The 18,707-nt window shown below is 41.6% G+C and overlaps 1 protein-coding gene across 2 annotated transcripts in view; it reads left to right on the forward strand.

Annotated features, from left to right (window-relative positions):
- The first annotated feature begins 333 nt into the window (after positions 1-333).
- AIFM1 (apoptosis inducing factor mitochondria associated 1) overlaps positions 334-18,707 on the forward strand; it is a 33,516-nt gene continuing 15,142 nt past the window's right edge. The window contains exons 1-6 of one of the 2 annotated variants that reach the window (XM_049872136.1): positions 334-604; positions 9,515-9,645; positions 14,660-14,759; positions 15,718-15,842; positions 15,970-16,100; positions 17,284-17,374. In XM_049872136.1, coding sequence (XP_049728093.1) covers positions 499-604; positions 9,515-9,645; positions 14,660-14,759; positions 15,718-15,842; positions 15,970-16,100; positions 17,284-17,374 — 684 coding nt within the window. In that variant the 5' untranslated portion in view covers positions 334-498. Of the gene's footprint in view, positions 605-8,158; positions 8,302-9,514; positions 9,646-14,659; positions 14,760-15,717; positions 15,843-15,969; positions 16,101-17,283; positions 17,375-18,707 lie in introns of both variants that reach the window. The other variant, XM_049872135.1, reaches the window with a different exon arrangement.

Genomic DNA, 18,707 nt, shown 5'->3' on the forward strand with positions numbered 1-18,707 from the left:
AGCGTGGTGCCGGGTCCACGCTGTGTGAGGTGCTGTTATCAGTTCCTGCCATCGAAACAGCGGCTGCAGTAGCCCCAACCGCCAGGCAAAGAGGACTCACAGGTCCCTCCTTGGCCAGCTTTTCAAACTCGCTCAGGCCAACGCGTTGTCATCAACACGCGGACACTCGAAACCAGGGACCGGGATCTTTGCCAGTGGTTAGTAGCTCGCGCATGAGTACATTGTCCTTGGTCCTCTGCGGCACGTTTCCCCACGCCGGCCAATCGCAGTGCGGCGTTGAATGCGACGCCTGCGCAGTCAGCCCCCGGTCGCGTTCCGTTCCCCTGCTCCCGCACGCTGCCTGGAACTGTCCAATGCTCACGCGGAGCCGGGAGGTGGAGCCTGCGTAGTGTGCGTGGGAAGGGAGGGGCGCGAACAAGCGCCCACGGTGTTTGACCCGGCCGTCGGCGAGGCAGAAGACAGGGAAGGAGGAGGCGACCCAGAGGAGCTGTGGCCGAAATGTTCAGGTGTGGAGCCCTGGCGGCGGGTGCCTTGAGGCGGAAGCTGACGCCCTTGGTGCGGACCGTGTGCGTCCGAAGCCCGAGGCAGAAGAACCGGCTCCCAGGTGACTGACTGACCCATCTCGGGCACCCCCACCTCCAGCGTCCCCGGGCATGGCCGTCCTAGGCTCTGATGCCTCGCAGCCCTTCCGCCCTCCCCCCTCAAAAGTCTTAACACGCCTACAGTTGTATGAGTCCCGAATTGAAATCCATACTATTGGTTTCGGAAAGCAGAGGAATTCGGCCGGCTGTGCCGAGCTGACCTTCATGGGAATTGCACCCTAGTAGTCCCCATGAGGCCTTTTCCTGGGAGGGTTTGCTGTTCAAGGTTACCAGAGCAGCTGGCCATCGTGTCTTGTCCCACGCCGCCTCCCCACCACTCTCACCCTTTCAGAGCAATGAGGTCAAGTAGAAAGACTTTTTCGTGCCCTGTGAGGCAGGATATTTAAGCTTCATGCCTAGGTTTTTTCTGTCATGAGAATAATATCTGCTCTACCTTCCAAGCCCGAGATGAGATCCATAGATCTGAATGACCTATGACACAGAAACAGTGCAGTGCAAGGAAGGATTCAGTTGTGCACCAGGCCCCAAGAGTGTTGGCCCAGGATCAGTGGTCTTTAATTCTTCAAAGTAATGATTTGCGGAAAGTATTGTATCTGCCCTCCACGAAGTTGTATCATCAAATTTTAGAGCCAGAAGGGGTTTTCTGGTACCCAGCCATTTTATAGATAATAAAGGAAGACACAGAGAGCTGAAATTTCTTGCCCGAGGACACGTAGCTAATTAATAGGCAGAGCTAAGGTTAGTTTGCCAGTCTCTAGGCCCCTAATCCCCATGCCACAACTCCACACTGCCAACTAAAGTTTGATTCCAGAGGTTAAGAATGAATTCAATTCCCCTTCCAGTAATATGCTCATTGTATATCAGATATCCATGAATTTATCTGAGCATGGCCTGAGCCGGCTTATAGTTTTAATCTGCACAACTTCATGATGTAGTGAATTATCCACCTGTAGGAGGCGCATAGTTTTTTTTTAATTAATAACCTTCAAATGACCGACCACTCCAGGGCATTTGTGGTGCTTTGAAACTAAAAAGTGGAAAATATTTCCCTTAGATTGTTAGATTTTTTGCAAATGTGCATTTGAACAGTTTTTCCAGTCGCTATGCTTCAGTAAAATGTTTCCTGACGGGTGTGTCTGAGGTCTGTGCTAAGACATATTGCTCCTGGAGCTTAAAAACATGTGCCTTGGCTGTCTAACTAATGCCCCAGCCTGTGGATGTCATCTCTGTGGGTTTTGTGCGTTGAAATGATGGTGCTCTGTGCACGTTGCCTAGAAATTGGAGAAGTGTCAGTTGACCTGAAGATTTTCATCCTCACTGGTCTTTCAAACTTTGTATACTTATTTTGCTTGAGACTCACAACTTTGTACTAGCATTGTGAAGTCTGACCAAAAGTTCTCATCAGTTAAACACGATTTGCAAAGTTAAATGCATTTAGATGGTTGATGATATTAAAAGCCAAAAACCAGTTGTTGTCAAGTCAATTCCAAGTCGTGGCAACCCCATGTGTGCAAGGAAGAACTGCACTCCATAGGGTTTTTGGAAGCAGATCACCACGCTTGTCTTCAGCGCCACCTCTGGGTGGGTTCTAACTGCCAACCTTTTGGTTAGTAGTTGAGCATTTAACTGATTGCGCCACCCAGGGACTCCTGGTGCTGTTAGAACTACTGAAAAATACAGACTCAAAATGGCTTTTTCCATTGCGTGACCTTATTCGAAGGCAGGCTACTGTAGAATATAGTCTGACTTCCTGACAAATATGTCAGTCTCTTTGTACGCACTTACTCCTTATTCTTTGGCCGAGCACCAGAGTATGACATCACCTGCCTTTAAAAATGGGTGGGAGTGGGTTCCCAATCATTTTAGGAATTAACCCTGTTTTGTGGCTTGATGCTTTTAATCTGATTTATTTTTCACATAGCATCTACCATATGTTTTTGCCGAGGGGGTAAAGAGGCAGTGTTTGTTTATACACCATTTCCCCCTCACAGAATGAAGATGGAAGATCAAAAAGCTTGCTTTTTCTTTCCCTTTATCCCCCCTATACTTTTTATTTCCCAACATTTTATTTTGGAATTTTTCAAATCTGAGGAAAAGTTTTATGAGTAGCAAAACAAATACCCATCTGTCTTTCACCTAAATTCACCAATTGTTAACTTGCTATATTTGTGTGTATGTGTGTGTGTATATATATATATTTTTAAACAGTTGCAGTCAAGTCGAATTCGACTCATGGCGACCCCGTGTGTGTCAGAGTAGAACTGTGCTCCATAGGGTTTTCAGTGCTCTGATTTTTTGGAAGTAGATTGCCAGGCCTTTCTTCTGAGGCATCTCTGGGTGTACTCAAACCTCCAACCTTTAGGCTAGCAGCTGAGCGTGTAAACCATTTGTACCACCCAGGGACACCATAAACCCGTTGCCGTTGAGTCTATTCTGACTCATAGCGACCCTATAGGAGAGAGTAGAACTGCCCTGTAGAGTTTCCAAGGAGCGCCTGATGGATTTGAACTGCAGATCTTTTGGTTAGCTGCCGAGTTCTTAACCCCTGTACCACCAGGGCTCTGGAGAATGCTAAACCATTTGAAATACTACAGACATCATAACACTTCACCTGCCAATATTTTGGCATGTGTCTCCAACATAAACACAATACCGTTACTATTCTTAAGAAATTTAGTACTGATAGAATGTTATCTAATAGCCCCCTCCTCCATACTTTGCCAGGATGTTAGCAAACTCCAAACCTGCCTTGCAACTATGTCATCCACAGCTGTCACTGTTGTCAGGTTTATTTCAATTACGTACGTTGCCTACTGCCTTAGTAACAGCTATTATTCCTTGGAAGGAAACCCTGGTGGCGTAGTGGTTAAGTGCTATGGCTGCTAACCAAAAGGTTGGCAGTTTGAATCCACCGGGTGCCCCTTGAAAACTCTATGGGGCAGGCAGTTCTACTCTGTCCTGTAGGGTCGCTATGAGTCGGAATTGAGTCAACGGCAGTGGGTTTGTTTGTTTAATTCTTGGAAACCATATGGAGCAGCTCTATTCTGTCCTACAGGGTCACTATGAGTCGGCATCAACTCACAGCAATGGGTTTTATGCAGATGGCTTAGGTAATAGATATTTTCTGTTCTGTAATATTTTATTTGGTCACCAAACATTGTGCTGCCTGTGTGATCAAATTGGTCACTGACCCCTGACCTGAAGTTCAAATGTTTGAGCTTTTTTCTCTATTCAGAATCTTCTTTCTATCCTTCTAACCTCTTTGAAAAGGAAACTTGACTCCTTGTAGGCAAGGATCCAGACTTCCTGGACACTGCCAAATGGCACTTTTTTTTTTTTGAAGCCTAGAAGTTGAGCCTTCCCCCACTCTTTCTGCTGAGGCAAAGCTTTCCTGAAGAAAATATCTGGCAAGTCAGCTTTTTCTGTCACCAGTTAATAAATCGTTTTTTTCTAGAAACTTTCTAACTTTTTGAGGGGATGTGCTGCATGTCTTAACTTTCTTCTAGGTCATGTTTCCCAGAGTTGCCTGGTCATATGAATCAAGTGGTGGGCCGACCTCACACCTGAGACTCTGCATGTTAACAAGCCCCTCCATGTAATTCGTGTAATCAGGCAAATTTGGGCAATACTGTTCCATTGGCCAAAGAATTAAAAGACCAAACTGAGCAACCTTAGTCTCTTGTGATTTGTATCAGGCTCGTTTCCTGATATTCAGAGTAGCAGCCATTCTCGCCTCTTAAACTCTGCCCAGGGAGGACAGGGACCATGACCTAGTAGTCTTCGTGTCCTCAGCATCTTGCACTGTCTCCGGAACATGGTGAATTCTCAGTGAATGTTTGTCAAAGCAGACTGAAGCCTAGTACGTTGAAGGACAACTTTGCAGAGAGAGTGATTAGATTTCCTTTTTTGTCATCTGAATCATTTTTCCTACAGTGCCTTTCATCAGAGTGGTTCATACTGTACTGTAGTTGTTACTACCCTGAGTGTTTTAAAATGCCAGCAAGAGTTGATGCTTTAAAAGAAAAAGGTGATAAGAGAAATAGTTGTGGGATTCCTTATAAAGAGGAGCCTAGCTACAATGGATGGAGCTCGTAGTTATGCCCTATCTTTGTTTTATCCGTGTGGGAAAAACCAGTTTGACATTCAGGAAACAAGTCTCAGTAGTATATGGACTTAACAACAACAACAAATAAAATAAATTATTTAAAAAAAAAACAAGCAAACAAAAAAGAAAATGTGGACCTTTTAACGATTTGGGGTTCCAAGGTGCCTAAATTGCATAGATATATTTCTGGAAAAGTCCTCTGCAAGTATGGATAAACAGGAGAGTATGAAGCCTGAAGAAATGAACTTGCTGGTTTAGGTACTATTTTAATGTTATCCTGTGGCATTTGAGGGTACTAATTTATTATTAAGCAACCTGAAATCAACGGGATCTGGGTAACACTTTGCAAAGAGTTCTTCAGAATGTTCAGCCCTTATCAATAGAAGATTTTCTGTTTCATTCATTCATTAATTCAGCAAATTTTTTTTGAGCAGGCACTGTGTGTCAGGCACTGTTACACACTGCAAATTGGCATATCAAGTATTAGAATTCTAAGTGTGAGGAACAAAGCTCTCCCTCTGTATGTGCGGTCTGCTTGCAGAAAATCTTAAACAAGTAGACTGGTGCAATAATGAGAAGGCAAGGAGTAAGGCTGGCTTTCTCACTAGTAAGACAAGTGAAAAGGCATATTGCCATCCTGATATAAAATATCCTAGAATTTTGAAGCTATAAGGAGAAAGGCATGGGTGTAATTTTATGGGTAAAAGAAAATTGGGGGGGGGGGTGGTATAAATATATCTATGCAATACTTACCTTAGTACCTTTCCAATACTTAAAGTAACTTCATAGGTCTGTAAAAAGTTGGTTTGTTCGTGATAATAGTGTCATATTACGTTTCTTTTCAAGCAGTAGTTTAAATGTTAACCAATTTACTTTTTTTAAACCAATTTACTTTGAAGTGCTTTATTTTTTCACAAATTGAGCCAAAAGCTAGTAAACTTTCCCAAATCTACACACTTATTTTTTTTCAGTTTGTGTAAAACAAGCCAAAATAGAATAAACATATCGGTGTTACATTAGAAAAAAGTTGTTATGCCTTCTGGATTTAGGATCTTCAAGAGGGCTCACCAGAATTTTTTTAAACATTTTCAGCAAATATTTGGGGTAGAGGTAAGGGACAAAAACTCAATTAACTGAACTGAACTTAACCTCGTGGGACTTCTTCTAGCCAGTTTCATTTTCTGAGCTCTGACAGTTGTCTGTTTCTACTTCCGCTGCTGCTTCGTCGCTCTTACGGACTTCTGAAAATCAAGGGCTTGCCCAGATTGAGATCAGCTTCTCCATCCTTTCACATGTCTTTTTATTTCTTTTCATAATTTGCTGTTATTTTCCAAATCTAAACGATTTTCTTTCCTGTGGTAATCAAGGAATCTGAAGCAGGTAAGAAATAAGAACAGTAAAGAGTATAGGTCCATAGTCTTTTATCTGCAATTCAGGAATTCAAATAGCACTAAAAGTCAAGTTTTGGTAACTCACCTGCCAGTAAAACCTGCCCTGAATTGGAGAGAGGTGGTTTATAATCTTTTGCTTATTTCACTTAGTGTGATTGGTCATAGAAATATTTGATGTGTTTGACTATGAGTTGCTGTCCCTTACTGTGTTGGCTGTTACTTAATATCTGGTATATGCACGATATACTTAAATAAAGCAAACAGTTCTGAATTCTCTTAACACACATGGTCCTAAGGATTTCAGGTGAGAAGACTGCAGATCTGTACTGGACTCATTTTTACCCCTCTGTGCCCTGCAGTTGTGAATGCAAGCGGAGAGGCTCCCTATTCCCAATCTCTACAAGCACACATGGCCTGCTGTTCCCAGTGCCCATTCTGTTTGTCTTTTAAAGCCTAGTCAGGACAGGAACGTATCTACCGACCTCTAGACCAGTGGTTCTAAAAGTGTGGTCCCCACACCAGCAGTATCAGCATCACCTGGGAACTTGTTAGAAAAGAAAATTCTTGTGTCTCATCCCAGACCTATAGAATCAGAAACTCTGGGGGTGAGGCCTGGAGATCTGTGTTTTAACAAACCCTCCAGGTGATTGTCGTCCAGATTCAAGTTTGAGAACACTGCTTTAGATTCAAGTTGGCAAACTCTGATCCACTGCACGTTTTTTGTGCCCCTAGTAAGCTAAGAACAGTTTTCACATTTTTTTAATGGTTGAAAAAAATCAAAAGAATAATAATTTGTGACACGTGACAATTATATAAAGTTCAGATGTCAGTGTCCATAAAGAAAGTTTTATTGGAACACAAAAATGCCCATCCATTTGTATATTGTCTGTGGTTGCTTTAAGAACCCTGGTGGTACAATGGGTCAAGTTCTCGGCTGCTAACCGAAAGGTCGGCGATTTGAACTCACCAGTGGCTTCTAGGGAGAAAGATGAGGCGGTCTGCTTCCATAAAGATTTATAGCCTAGGAAACCCTTTGGGGCAGTTCTACTCTATCCTGTAGGGTTGCTGTGAGTCGGGATCGATTTCATGGTACACAACATGTTTGTTTTTGCTCAACAGCAGCAGAATTGAACACTTGTGGCAGAGACCATATGGCTTGCAAAGCTGAAAATATTAATATCTGACCCTTTGCAGAAAAAGTTTGCTGACCCTTGACCTAGAGCAGCAGTCAACATGAGGACTAGTACAAGAAGAGAAGGTGCTAAGACCTTCCTGCATCTGAAAATACCAGCATCCCCTGAAGAAAGAAATCTATGAAACTCTTACATTTCTGTGTTCAAGAGTTAGTATGATCATTAGATCATTACACAGTTGTCATAGTTTTACATCAAAATAATCTTGGAATTATTTTGGAGAAATAAGAGCCACGTAGTTGGTGGGCATTTTAAATTTGGTCGTTCTGGAATATTTCGTAGTCTTAAATTTTTAGTTCTTGGGGGGGGAGAGAAATTAATTTTTTTCTTGAATGCTTCTGAGTTTTATCATTTCTGTCTTCCAGGACACATTACCTTTCACAGAAAACTAAACTAAGTCATGGTTAGATTGTGTTAAAGTGTTTTATTTTATGCAAGGTTTGAGCCATTTAGATTACTTCTTTTATGATTACAACAGTGTCCCAGGTAGCCTGTGGTTAACTTTGTTTATCTATCTACTTAGTCATCTATTTGTGTTTACTTCATTTATTGTGAAGGTGTGAAGGGGGAGAAATGAACTGCCCATATGATTTTCATTATCTTTTCTGGAAGCTGTAAATTTTCTTACTGGACAGCATTAAATTGTACTTGAAAAAAAAAAGTCAACAACTTAAGCGTGTACATTCAGGTATCTGTAGTATTTGTGTGTTTAGTTTTGATTCTCTTTTTCTTGGTTATTTAACAATGAACACCACATAGCCCTCTGGGCAGAAAGTCTTTACTCGTACAATGCATTGATGTTTAGTCATAAATATGTATTAACTTCTATTTTTCTGTGTGTGTGTCTTAATAAATTGTGTTCCTTAGGCAACTTGTTCCAGCGATGGCATGTTCCCCTAGAACTCCAGATGACAAGACGAATGGCTAGCTCTGGTGCATCAGGGGGCAAAATCGATAATTCTGTGTTAGTCCTTTTTGTGGGCTTATCAGCCATAGGAGCTGGTGCATACGTAAGTAGCAAAGCTGCTGCCAAACAGCTCCCATTAGTGGACTTAATACTACTCTGCTTTCAAACTTTTGCAATTAATTCTGCTTGCTTCTTTTGGAAAACTTTCCAGAAAGCCTTCTTTAAAGTGCCTACTGTCTAATATCCTAAGAGAGGCAATTTGGGAATGACTGAAATTTAATCTCACATTGATTGACCTCTGCTCTTTTCAGTTGTCTTTTCACTGTTTCCTTGGAAGCCATGGTGATTTTCTTAGCTTTGACTAACCCACAAAATTGTATGTTCTCTTGGAAGTGGCACACTAACCTGTGGATAAGGTCAGAATTCATTGCAGCTCCTTAGCACAATATTTGATTTTGAGCCATTTTTGTCAAATATTTTATTTTTCCTCAGCTTAAGGTAATCAATCATTAAAAAAACAGCAATCTTCAATCCAAAATATTACGTATTCCTAAAAGGAAAAGTATCCCTGAATTTCACCCTAAGACTAAACTATAGAAGCAGGCCTAGTGTCTCCAGTAATTTTAGAGGGGAGTTTGCATGAGGTGAGAAATACAGTGTTTAACTGCTATGTAGTATTGGCACAATTATAGCTACTTAAATGAACTCTGATCAGCTTAGTTGGTCACAGAGGAATTATTTTGTGGGTGTGTTTTTGTTTTGTTTTGTTTAAACTTGGCAGGGTTTACTGTGACTAAGCAGATCAGCCTAAAGTTGGATCATGTGGCGTTGAGTGAACCAACTTAGATAATACCTAGCAACAACCTTGATTGAAGGGAGCTTTTGGTTTTACTTACTAAGAGCAAACAGTTGGAAGCCATGACAATTTTAGATCTTTCTACATTAGTAAGACAGTGAACTTAACCTTTGTTCCTTGATCACTAGGTTCCCAAAAAGGGGACATGAAAATTATTTTTTTACGTTACCTATATCCTCATACCCTGGCCTGACCTCCAGATGCACAAGAAGAGTAGACAACTTTTGATAGTTGTGAGTCAAATCAGAGTAAGAAATAGGCGAGATCTGTCTGAGAACGCACATGGATGAAATACACATTTCCCTCCTCTAGTCCTGGAGCAGCTTTTGTTTTTGTTTGTTTTTTTAGCACAGAGTCACCAAAAATGCTCCCTTGTCTTTGTATTGAATGTTTCTTCATTAATACTTAGTGCTTTTTCTGTTTCCTTTTGTTTTTGTCTTGGCCCTATCTTTACCTACAGTTGTGCAGTGTCATCACCTAGGATCCCCTTCTAGATCACTAGCGTCTGCAGGTGCTTCTGGGAAAGATGGCAGCAGCCTAGTATACTACTTAATTGTAGGAGCAGCAGTGACTGGGGCAGGAGTTTATTATGTAAGATGCTTACACTAAAATGTATTTGGGGGTAGGGTGGTTGAGACCATGGCACTAATGAATGAATACTTGAGCCATTAGAATACAATAAAATATTCACAGCATGTGCTTACTAGGTATTTATTAAAGGGACATTGTCAGCCATTAGGGAGTCCTCAGATCTCATTCTTCGATCTGTTTTAAGTCCCACGGGATATCTCTAAAACCATAAATTTAACGATTATTGCACATCACAGTATCAGCCCCTTCAAAACTTTTCCCTAGTTCCTAATTTTTTATGATGCTACGTTGTATTGTGCTTTAGTGCTGCATGGCTAACAGGACAGGTTTTGGTGGTAAACATTGAATAAGCAATTAAAGGAAACTTGAGCACCATCCATTCTGAGTCATTTTAGGTGAAATGTAGTTTTGCATGTTTTGTAGGAAACATTTCAAATAACCTGATTTTTATTGTGCAAAGGCATTTTATTGAATGCTTCTGAGGAGGTCTATAAATTGCGATAGTCTCCCCACCCACCCCCAACCTGTATTTTAAAGTAAGTTCATTTGGCAGTGTCCCTTTTGTGATCTCTAATTTAGTCAATCTAGTGGCTGAAGTGGTACAAGCTAACACATTCACGTCGACTGCTTTCTTAAATGCTTCTCGTTCATCATTCAGATACTACCCCTGAGCCTTAACTTTTCCATTTCATATCTCTGTTTCAGTTTCTTCCATCTGTTCCACCCCCATTCATTTAAAAATGGACTTTTAAGTTTGGGTTTGACACGTTTATATCAATTTGAACCTCTGGTTTATGTTGCTATACCAGAGTTGGATGTCCTCCACAGAGTTGACCAGGCAAATTCTCTCAATTCCAGTCCACAAGACAGGGCTGGTCACTGTTGCTCTCTCTCACCCTAGAAATATCTAAGAAGCACAAGTTCCTCTCAAGCCATTCAGTTAAATGCCTCCTGGTCCTCTGTGTTTATCCAACACTGGTAATACTAAAGCTACTATACTATGTGGTTTCAGGTTAAATGATAAGCTTTTGTCTACCTGCAGCTGTTATTGAACTATGTGGTACAGCCTTGCATTAGGTTTTCAGTTATAAAAAACTTGATCTGACCAAAGCCAACTCTTAGACATGGATTGGACTGGGAAATGGGTTGGAGAGGGATGCTGGGGAGGAGTGAGCTTCTTGGATCAGGTGGACACTTGAGACTATGTTGGCATCTCCTGCCTGGAGGGGAGATGAGAGGGTGGAGGGGGTTAGAAGCTGGTGAAAATGGACACGAAAAGAGAGAGTGCAGGGAGAGAGCGGGCTGTCTCATTAGGGGGAGAGTAATTGGGAGTGTGTAGCAAGGTGTATATGGGTTTTTGTGTGAGAGACTGACTTGATTTGTAAACTTCCACTTACAGCACAATAAAAATTATAAAAAAAAATTTGGTCTGAAGTAGCTTAGATTTTTTTTCTCTGAAATTGGTATGCATTTCAGGAGAACTATTTACTGAAGATCGGAGTTCAGATTTGATGAGATAGGGCTATACGTTGTTTAGTGTTTCTTCATAACTTTTTTTCCTCATATGAGGGATTCCGACTCATAGCGACCCTAAAGGACAGAGTAGAACTGCCCCATAGGGTTTCCAAGGAGCGCCTGGTGGATTCAAACTGCCCACCTTTTGGTTAGCAGCCGTAGCACTTAACTACTACGCCACCGGGGTTTCCAGAATGCTTCTAATTAAGTATAAATACAACTTCAGCGGTTCCTATATTAGAAGTGCTTTCCGTTCTTCCCTCCACTGCCTCCAAAAAAGAAGGGAGCAACACTAAGAACAGGAAAATTATTCTGAAATGTTCACTTGGGGTCCAGTGGCTTTAATCTTTCTTTTTTTTTAACCGTGATCCACACACAGAAATACATTTTATGTTACAACCCATAATAAAGTATATAAAACTGCAACAAAAATCCAAGAAATAATACTCTTACAGTGCAAAATATGCTTTAATATTTTCCATTCTCTTTTTTTTTTTTTTTTAATGCTGACCACAGCCTACTAAATTGATTCCATAGGCCACTAACAGGTAGCAACCTGCGTTTGAAAACCACTGATTTGAACAGTGCTTCTGGTGCTTAGATTTCAGATATGAACTCCTTATTGGCATGGACGCAAGAGTTTCTCTTCTTTTGTTGGTGTCTTTCTCTAGGACCTTAAGCAGATCCTCTAATCTCAGCCTTCTGTTATTATTCAGGAGCCCTGCTGGTACAGTGGTTAAAGTGCTAGGCTGCTAACTGAAAGGTCGGCAGTTCAAACCCACTAGCCGCTCCATGGGAGAAAGATGTGGCAGTCTGCTTCCATAAAGATTACAGCCTCGAAAACTCTGTGGGGCAGTTCTACTCTGTCCTAAGAGTCATTATGAGTCAGAATCGACTCGACAGTAGTGGGTTTGGTTGCCGTTGTTCAACTGGTAGGATTGCGTTGCCTCATACAGAAAGCGACCTGTTTCCTTTCAAATTCCTTTAAGTTGAATAAACGCCACCATGTTCATCTGTTCAGAAAAATTGTCTCCTCTGATATTTTTCATAAATATGTAGTTTTTTTTAACCTGACATTTCACTAATTGGAAATCAGTGCAAACTGGGAATACAGGAAAGTAAATTCTGATTTTGTATGTCTCTAAACTTAGCTTTGCATCCGAACGTTCAGCTTAAAAGCTGATGTGTATATACATACATAACTGATTGAAACCAGTTGCCATTAAGTTGATTCTGACACATGGCAACCCCATGTGTGTCAGAGTAGAACTGTGCTCCATAGGGTTTTCAAGGCTGTGGTCTTTCAGAAGTAGATCGCCAGGCTGTTCCACCACGGCGTCTCTGGGTGGACTCCAGCATCCAACCTTTTGGTTAGCAGCCAAGCGGCAACCATTTATGCCACCCAGGAACTCCAAACACACACAAACACACACACAGACACTGACGGACACACACACGCCACGCCCTCATTCTTTCACTTTCCCACCAAACGTCACTATATTTCTTGGTCTGCTTTTCCCTCATTTGTGAAGCCATTAGGAGGTTTGAGCTTAGGCTATTTTTGGATATTCCTCTCAATGTGAACATGGCCCCATCTTATTTTTCTTTTCACTCATGTTGACTAGATTAAGCCTTTTTTTTTTTTTTTTTGGTAAATTCTCTTTTCTTAAAATAAACTTTTTTTTTTAGGTATGAGGGCATACTGAACTTTTATTATAGTATCCTATGCCAAGATATAACTTTCTTTCTGAAATTAATGTAAATTGAATTCAGTTTATTAACTGAAGAAGTTTAATGGTAAATTCAAGGAATAATCATTGGCTTTTGATACACAGTGCTTAGCTTTCTACTCCATTCATCTCCCATGTTAAATGTTTGCATGCTGATCACCGTGAAGCCCAGGTTTCAGGGTCCAGCGTCCCTATCGCGGCACATTGTCTAATGGGCCACTCTGTAAGGGGTCAGAGAAATAGTCTTCGAACATGTTTTGTGGTACTTCCTCAAATGGTTTTGACGTTCTCCTGCAGTTAATAATCTGGAATTTCATTGGACATGTAGTCATTTAAATCCCTCTCTTGTTGATCCTGTGGGATACAAAGAGAGCAAAAGTATTATAATTAAAACAAGTCATTCTTGCCTACTGCTTTCTTTTTTTAATCTCCAATAAAGAAACTCTGGTGCTGTATGTTAAAAGAGAAAAAACAACCAATCATAATGGTAAGGGGCCCTGCTTCAGTTTGAAAGAATAGAAAAGATAATATATTTTAAATACAACAGGGTTTAAGCAAAGTGTTGACCCTTAATAAATATCCGTGTGTAGCATTTCTTAATAAGGCTCCTTCTGCCTCATCAGTTTAGGAAAAGGATAGACCACTGAGGGAAAGATGAATTACTCTGTGAGAATAGGATACAGGTGGCCATGTTTCCATTACCTGAGCACCTTGTAGTTCTCCAAGGCCTTAATTTAGTGCTGCTGTAACAAAGGAAACCCTGGTGGCATAGTGGTTAAGAGCTGTGGCTACTAACCAAAAGGTTGGTAGTTGGAATTCACCAGCCGCTCCTTGGAAACTCTACGGGGCAGTTCTACTCAGTCCTATAGGGGCAGTATGGGTCAGAATTGACTCAACAGCAGTGGGTTTTTGGTTTTTGGCTGTAACAAAAATATCACAAGTGGGTGGCTTTAAAGAACAGAAATTTGTTTTCTCACAGTTCAGGAGGCTAGAAGTCCAAATTCAGGGCACCAGCTCTAGGGAAAGGTCCTCTGCTGGCTCTAGGGGAAGAGCCTTGTCTTTTCTAGGGTCTGTAGCCTCAGCATTCCTCAGTTCCTTAGCAGTCTTCACATGCCACCTGTCTTCCCCGTTTGTGTTTCCTTGTCTCTGTGGCTATGTTGCTCCGTATACCTCAGAAGTGATTAGGTTTAGGACACAGCCTATGTTGATGTGGCCTCATTAACATAAAGAAAACCCTGTTTCCAGACAGAATTCCACCTGCAGGCATCGGGGTTAGGATTCCGTCACATATTTGAGGGGATACAATTCCATCCATTACATGAGGAAAATTTGTGTCCCAGCTTCCTGCCCAGGATCAGGACCATATAGATTGATTTCACAGCTAGTGTCCAGCATAATCCAAAACCCCTTTCTGCTCAATATAATTGTTTGGTCCTTCCTAGTGCCTTTTCTCCTAGAAAAGAATACTTTCATTTTTTCTCTAGCTGTACCTTCAGCATTCAATATGAAGAGAGTTCTTTACATAGAGCCTAAGAAAATCGGAAACTGGAACATTTACGTTTGCTTACCTTATTTTTTTCACACCAATATTTGCACATCCAATATTTTTTATTTCATAAGAAGAAAATAATTTTGCCGTAGTGGTTTTAATGAAGAGGAATTAACCTCACGTAGACAAAAGCTTATCCTTTAATTTAAAGATAATGGTATTATAAATGGTATGAGCTAGCTTTCTGGTGAAATAAGTTTTTTCATGTTTGGATCTGCAGGCCTACAAGATTCTAAAAGATAACAAAAAAAGATACAATGAAAGAATTGCAGGGTTAGGGTTGACTCCTGAAGAGAAACAGAAAAGGGCCACATCACCTGGTGAGTATTCACCTTACCTCTCCTGTGACTTGAGACTCAGTGTATGAAGGGAAAGTTATAAACAGTTTAGGTGCTGTGTTTTAAGGATATCTTCTAGAAGCAATGAGGCTGTAAGGTTGTAAGCTTCCAGAAACAATGGTATTAGCCCAGAACTGGGAGGCATTTGTTAAAGAATTTGGGTGGAATTTGGTTTAAGAATATAATTTGGGAAGACTGTGATTTTTGTTTTTCTTTATGTTAGACTCAAAAGGCAAGCTTTTTAAGAAAGGCCAGCTTGGTGATTACAACTGTTGGAAAAGAAATGAAAGCTGTTTTTTCAAGGAGGAAATTCTTTGGGTCTGTTTTGTTCCCCTTTTGAGTCTTTGGAGTTTCAAGTTATTAAAGATATATTTGTTTTCCTAAAGCATATAGCCCTAGCAGTCACTTCCATGCCAGATGATTTGCTTGATTTTTTTTCAAAGAGGAACGAATGCTTTCGTCCTTTAATAAGCCAAACAAACTCTGGGTGGGCGATTTGCATTGCTTTCCTCAGTAACACCTCCTTATTCTTGAACACTATGTAATAATCCCCAGTTGACCTACTGGGTTTCCCCCCTTTATTGCTAACAAAAGGTGAAACTGAACTTGGTATTTTCCTGTTGGTCATTAGGAAATTAATGGGAAGGGCAGAAGCAGTAACCTGTACTTTCTGGAAATAACTAAACATTTAAGCCAGGTTTCAGTTCCAGCACAGAGTTAATGAATGAATGAGATTGGCCAAATCATTTGCCTCATTTTTGGTATTTCTCACTTGTGAAGTGAAGGGAATACCTGCTTTTCCTCTCCCATCAGGATCTTGTGACGTTTGTTAAGGTTATTGTAGCTAGCTTTACGTAAAGGATTGAGACCATTGCAGGGTGTGACAAGGAATCACCTGAGACTTTAAGAAGATTCACCCTGTCTGGTCTGTTGCTTCCAGCTTCAGAAGAAGAGCCAGTTCCCCAAGTCAGGGTACCCAGTCACGTTCCTTTCCTGCTAATCGGAGGAGGCACTGCTGCTTTTGCTGCAGCCAGGTCTATCCGGGCTCGGGATCCTGGGGCCAGGGTAAGGTGTCCATGGTTGGGCTTGGCGCGGAGGGTAGAGCCTGAAAGCATTTAGCCAGTGTGGACACTTCGACACTTGCCGCTTGAATGACTTGGCTCTGATAAGTATCGTTATTTTTGTGTTAAAGGTACTGATTGTATCTGAAGATCCTGAGCTGCCGTACATGCGGCCTCCTCTGTCAAAAGAACTGTGGTTTTCAGACGATCCAGATGTCACAAAGACATTGCGATTCAGACAGTGGAATGGAAAAGAGAGAAGGTATGTGCGCATCTGTAAAATGGGCCAGACTGGCAACTTAAACCAAGCACAGGGAATGGGTTATACTGTGCGCAGTGAGCAGGAGGGACACTACAGTCAGCTGTGGTGCACACTTGGTACAACCAGAGGCAACAGACCGCATGGGCAGTTGTCCTGGATTCGGTTGCTGGATCTACCAACAATTGAAGGTATAATGCTGCCCCCTGGAGTACTCGTGCTCCCATTTCCAGGACCTTTGTATTAGACTTCTGTAGTGAAAATCAACCTGGCCTGTTTTGTCACGAAAAAAAATTTTTTTTTTATATTTGCCTAGGCGTCACAAGAGAAGAAATTGTTTAATGACACTTTGTTTGGTACCCTAGCAGGCATTCAGAATTATGGAGGTAGAGTGGAAACACTGTTCGGAAGAGCTCCTTTATTAAAATGCTGCAGAAGAGACTTGAAGCCTTTTCCTTCTGAAGGACTCTTTACATCTCTTGATCCCAATACCATGTTTTTTGGGTTCCAATCTTTTTCCCATTCATGGTCCCTTTGATACTGGACTAAATTTTACAGATTTACCTGCTTCCATCATGCCCACTGTCATATTCCATTCTTAAGCAGGATGCGTACTTCCAATTAAGTTAGCCATCCCTTAATTACCATTCATAGTTAATGCCTGCTGTTTGAGGCAAAATCATCTCAGGAGGTAGACCTGGTTTTACAGTGACCAGCACAATTCTGGACAACTTGTTTGGTGACGAGGTGAATGTCAGCCCCTTGGTTGTACCTCTTGTTCTTACTTTGAAATTAACCTAAATCTAGAGCAGAGTTTCTCAACCTCAGTACTGTTGACATTTGGAGCTGGATAATTCTTTGTTGTAGGGGTTGTTCTGTGCATTGTAGGGTGTTCAGCAGCATCCCTGGCCTCTACCCACCAGATGCCAGTAATACCCCTCCCCCTCGTGACAATGAAAAATATCTCCAGATACTGCCAAATGTCTCCTGGGGGCAAAATTTCCCCCCAGTTGAGAACCACTGATCTAGAATACCTCTGTATACGTGAAATTTAGTGGCCTTGGAAACTCACTTTGGAAAATGTTCCTAAAATTATTTTCACGATGGAAACAACTTTAGTAAGCTATGGTGGAAGCTGGTAGGAGTTCCAGGTTTGTATAACATTTTCCCCCTCTTCTCTGGACAGCATATACTTCCAGCCACCTTCTTTCTATGTCTCTGCTCAGGACCTGCCTCACATTGAGAATGGTGGAGTGGCTGTCCTCACTGGGAAGAAGGTGAGCTAGTCAGTGGCTTCCTGTGTCATGTGCACATGTGGACAGCAAGTACCGGGACTGTTTTATTTCCACTGCCATTTATGTCTGTGTCCTGTCATTGTAGTTCATCAAAGAAGGATTGAGGCAGCATTTTTTCGGCTTATTATTGGCAATCAGCACTGCGTAGTGTGTCCTGCTGGGGAACACACTGGTATCAAAGCCAAACTGTTGGGGATTATGACCCTAAAGGCTGTTACTTCTCTCTTCATTTGCTCTTATGCTGTTCCTTCTTTCTGTTTTTCCATACTAACATTTTTTTGGCATTATGGATGACAGGAGACTGGCAGAATATATATTATTCAGGACAATAAATGCTCAGGAGGAACCTTTACATAGACCGAGAGGTGGTTGTTCGTCCAGAACAAGGGGATACTGATTGGTTTAAAGTCAGGAAAGGTGTGTGTCAGGGTTGTATTCTTTGACCATACCTATTCAGTCTGTATGCTGGACTGTATGAAGAAGAACGGGGCATCAGGATAGGAGGAAGACTCATTAACAACCTGCGTTATGCAGATGACACAACCTTGCTTGCTGAAAGTGAAGAGAACTTGAAACACTTACTAATGAAGATCAAAGATTATGGCCTTCAGTATGGATTGCACCTCAACATAAAGAAAACAAAAATCCTCACAGCTGGACCAGTGAGCAACATCATCATAAACAGAGAAAAGATCGAAGTTGCCAAGGATTTCATTTTACTTGGATCCACAATCAACAGCCATGGAAGCAGCAGTCAAGAAATCAAAAGACGCATTGCATTGGGCACATCTGCTGCAAAGGACCTCTTTAAAGTGTTGAAGAGCAAAGATGTCACCCTGAAGACTAAGGTGCTCCTGACCCAAAAAAAAAAAATGGTATTTTCAATCATATCATATGCATGTGAAAGTTGGACAATGAATAAGGAAGACCGAAGAAGAGTTAACGCCTTTGAATTGTGGTGTTGGCAAAGAATATTGAATATACCATGGACTGCCAAAAGAACGAATGAATCTGCCTTAGAAGAGGTACAGCCAGAATGCTCCTTAGAAGCAAGGATGGCGAGACTGCATCTCACATACTTTGGACATGTTGTCAGGAGGGATCAGTCCTTGGAGAAGAACATCATGCTTGGCAGAGTACAGGGTCAACAGAAAAGAGGAAGACCCTCAACGAGGTGGATTGACACAGTGGCTGCAACAATGAGCTCAAGCGTAACAATTGTAAGGATGGCTCAGGACCAGGCAGTGTTTCGTTCTGTTGTGCATAGGGTTGCTGTGAGTTGGAACTGGCTTGAAGGCACCTAACAACAACAAAG

This window comes from Elephas maximus, chromosome X (assembly GCF_024166365.1).
Source record: "Elephas maximus indicus isolate mEleMax1 chromosome X, mEleMax1 primary haplotype, whole genome shotgun sequence".
In the NCBI taxonomy this organism is placed as follows: Eukaryota; Metazoa; Chordata; class Mammalia; order Proboscidea; family Elephantidae; genus Elephas; species Elephas maximus.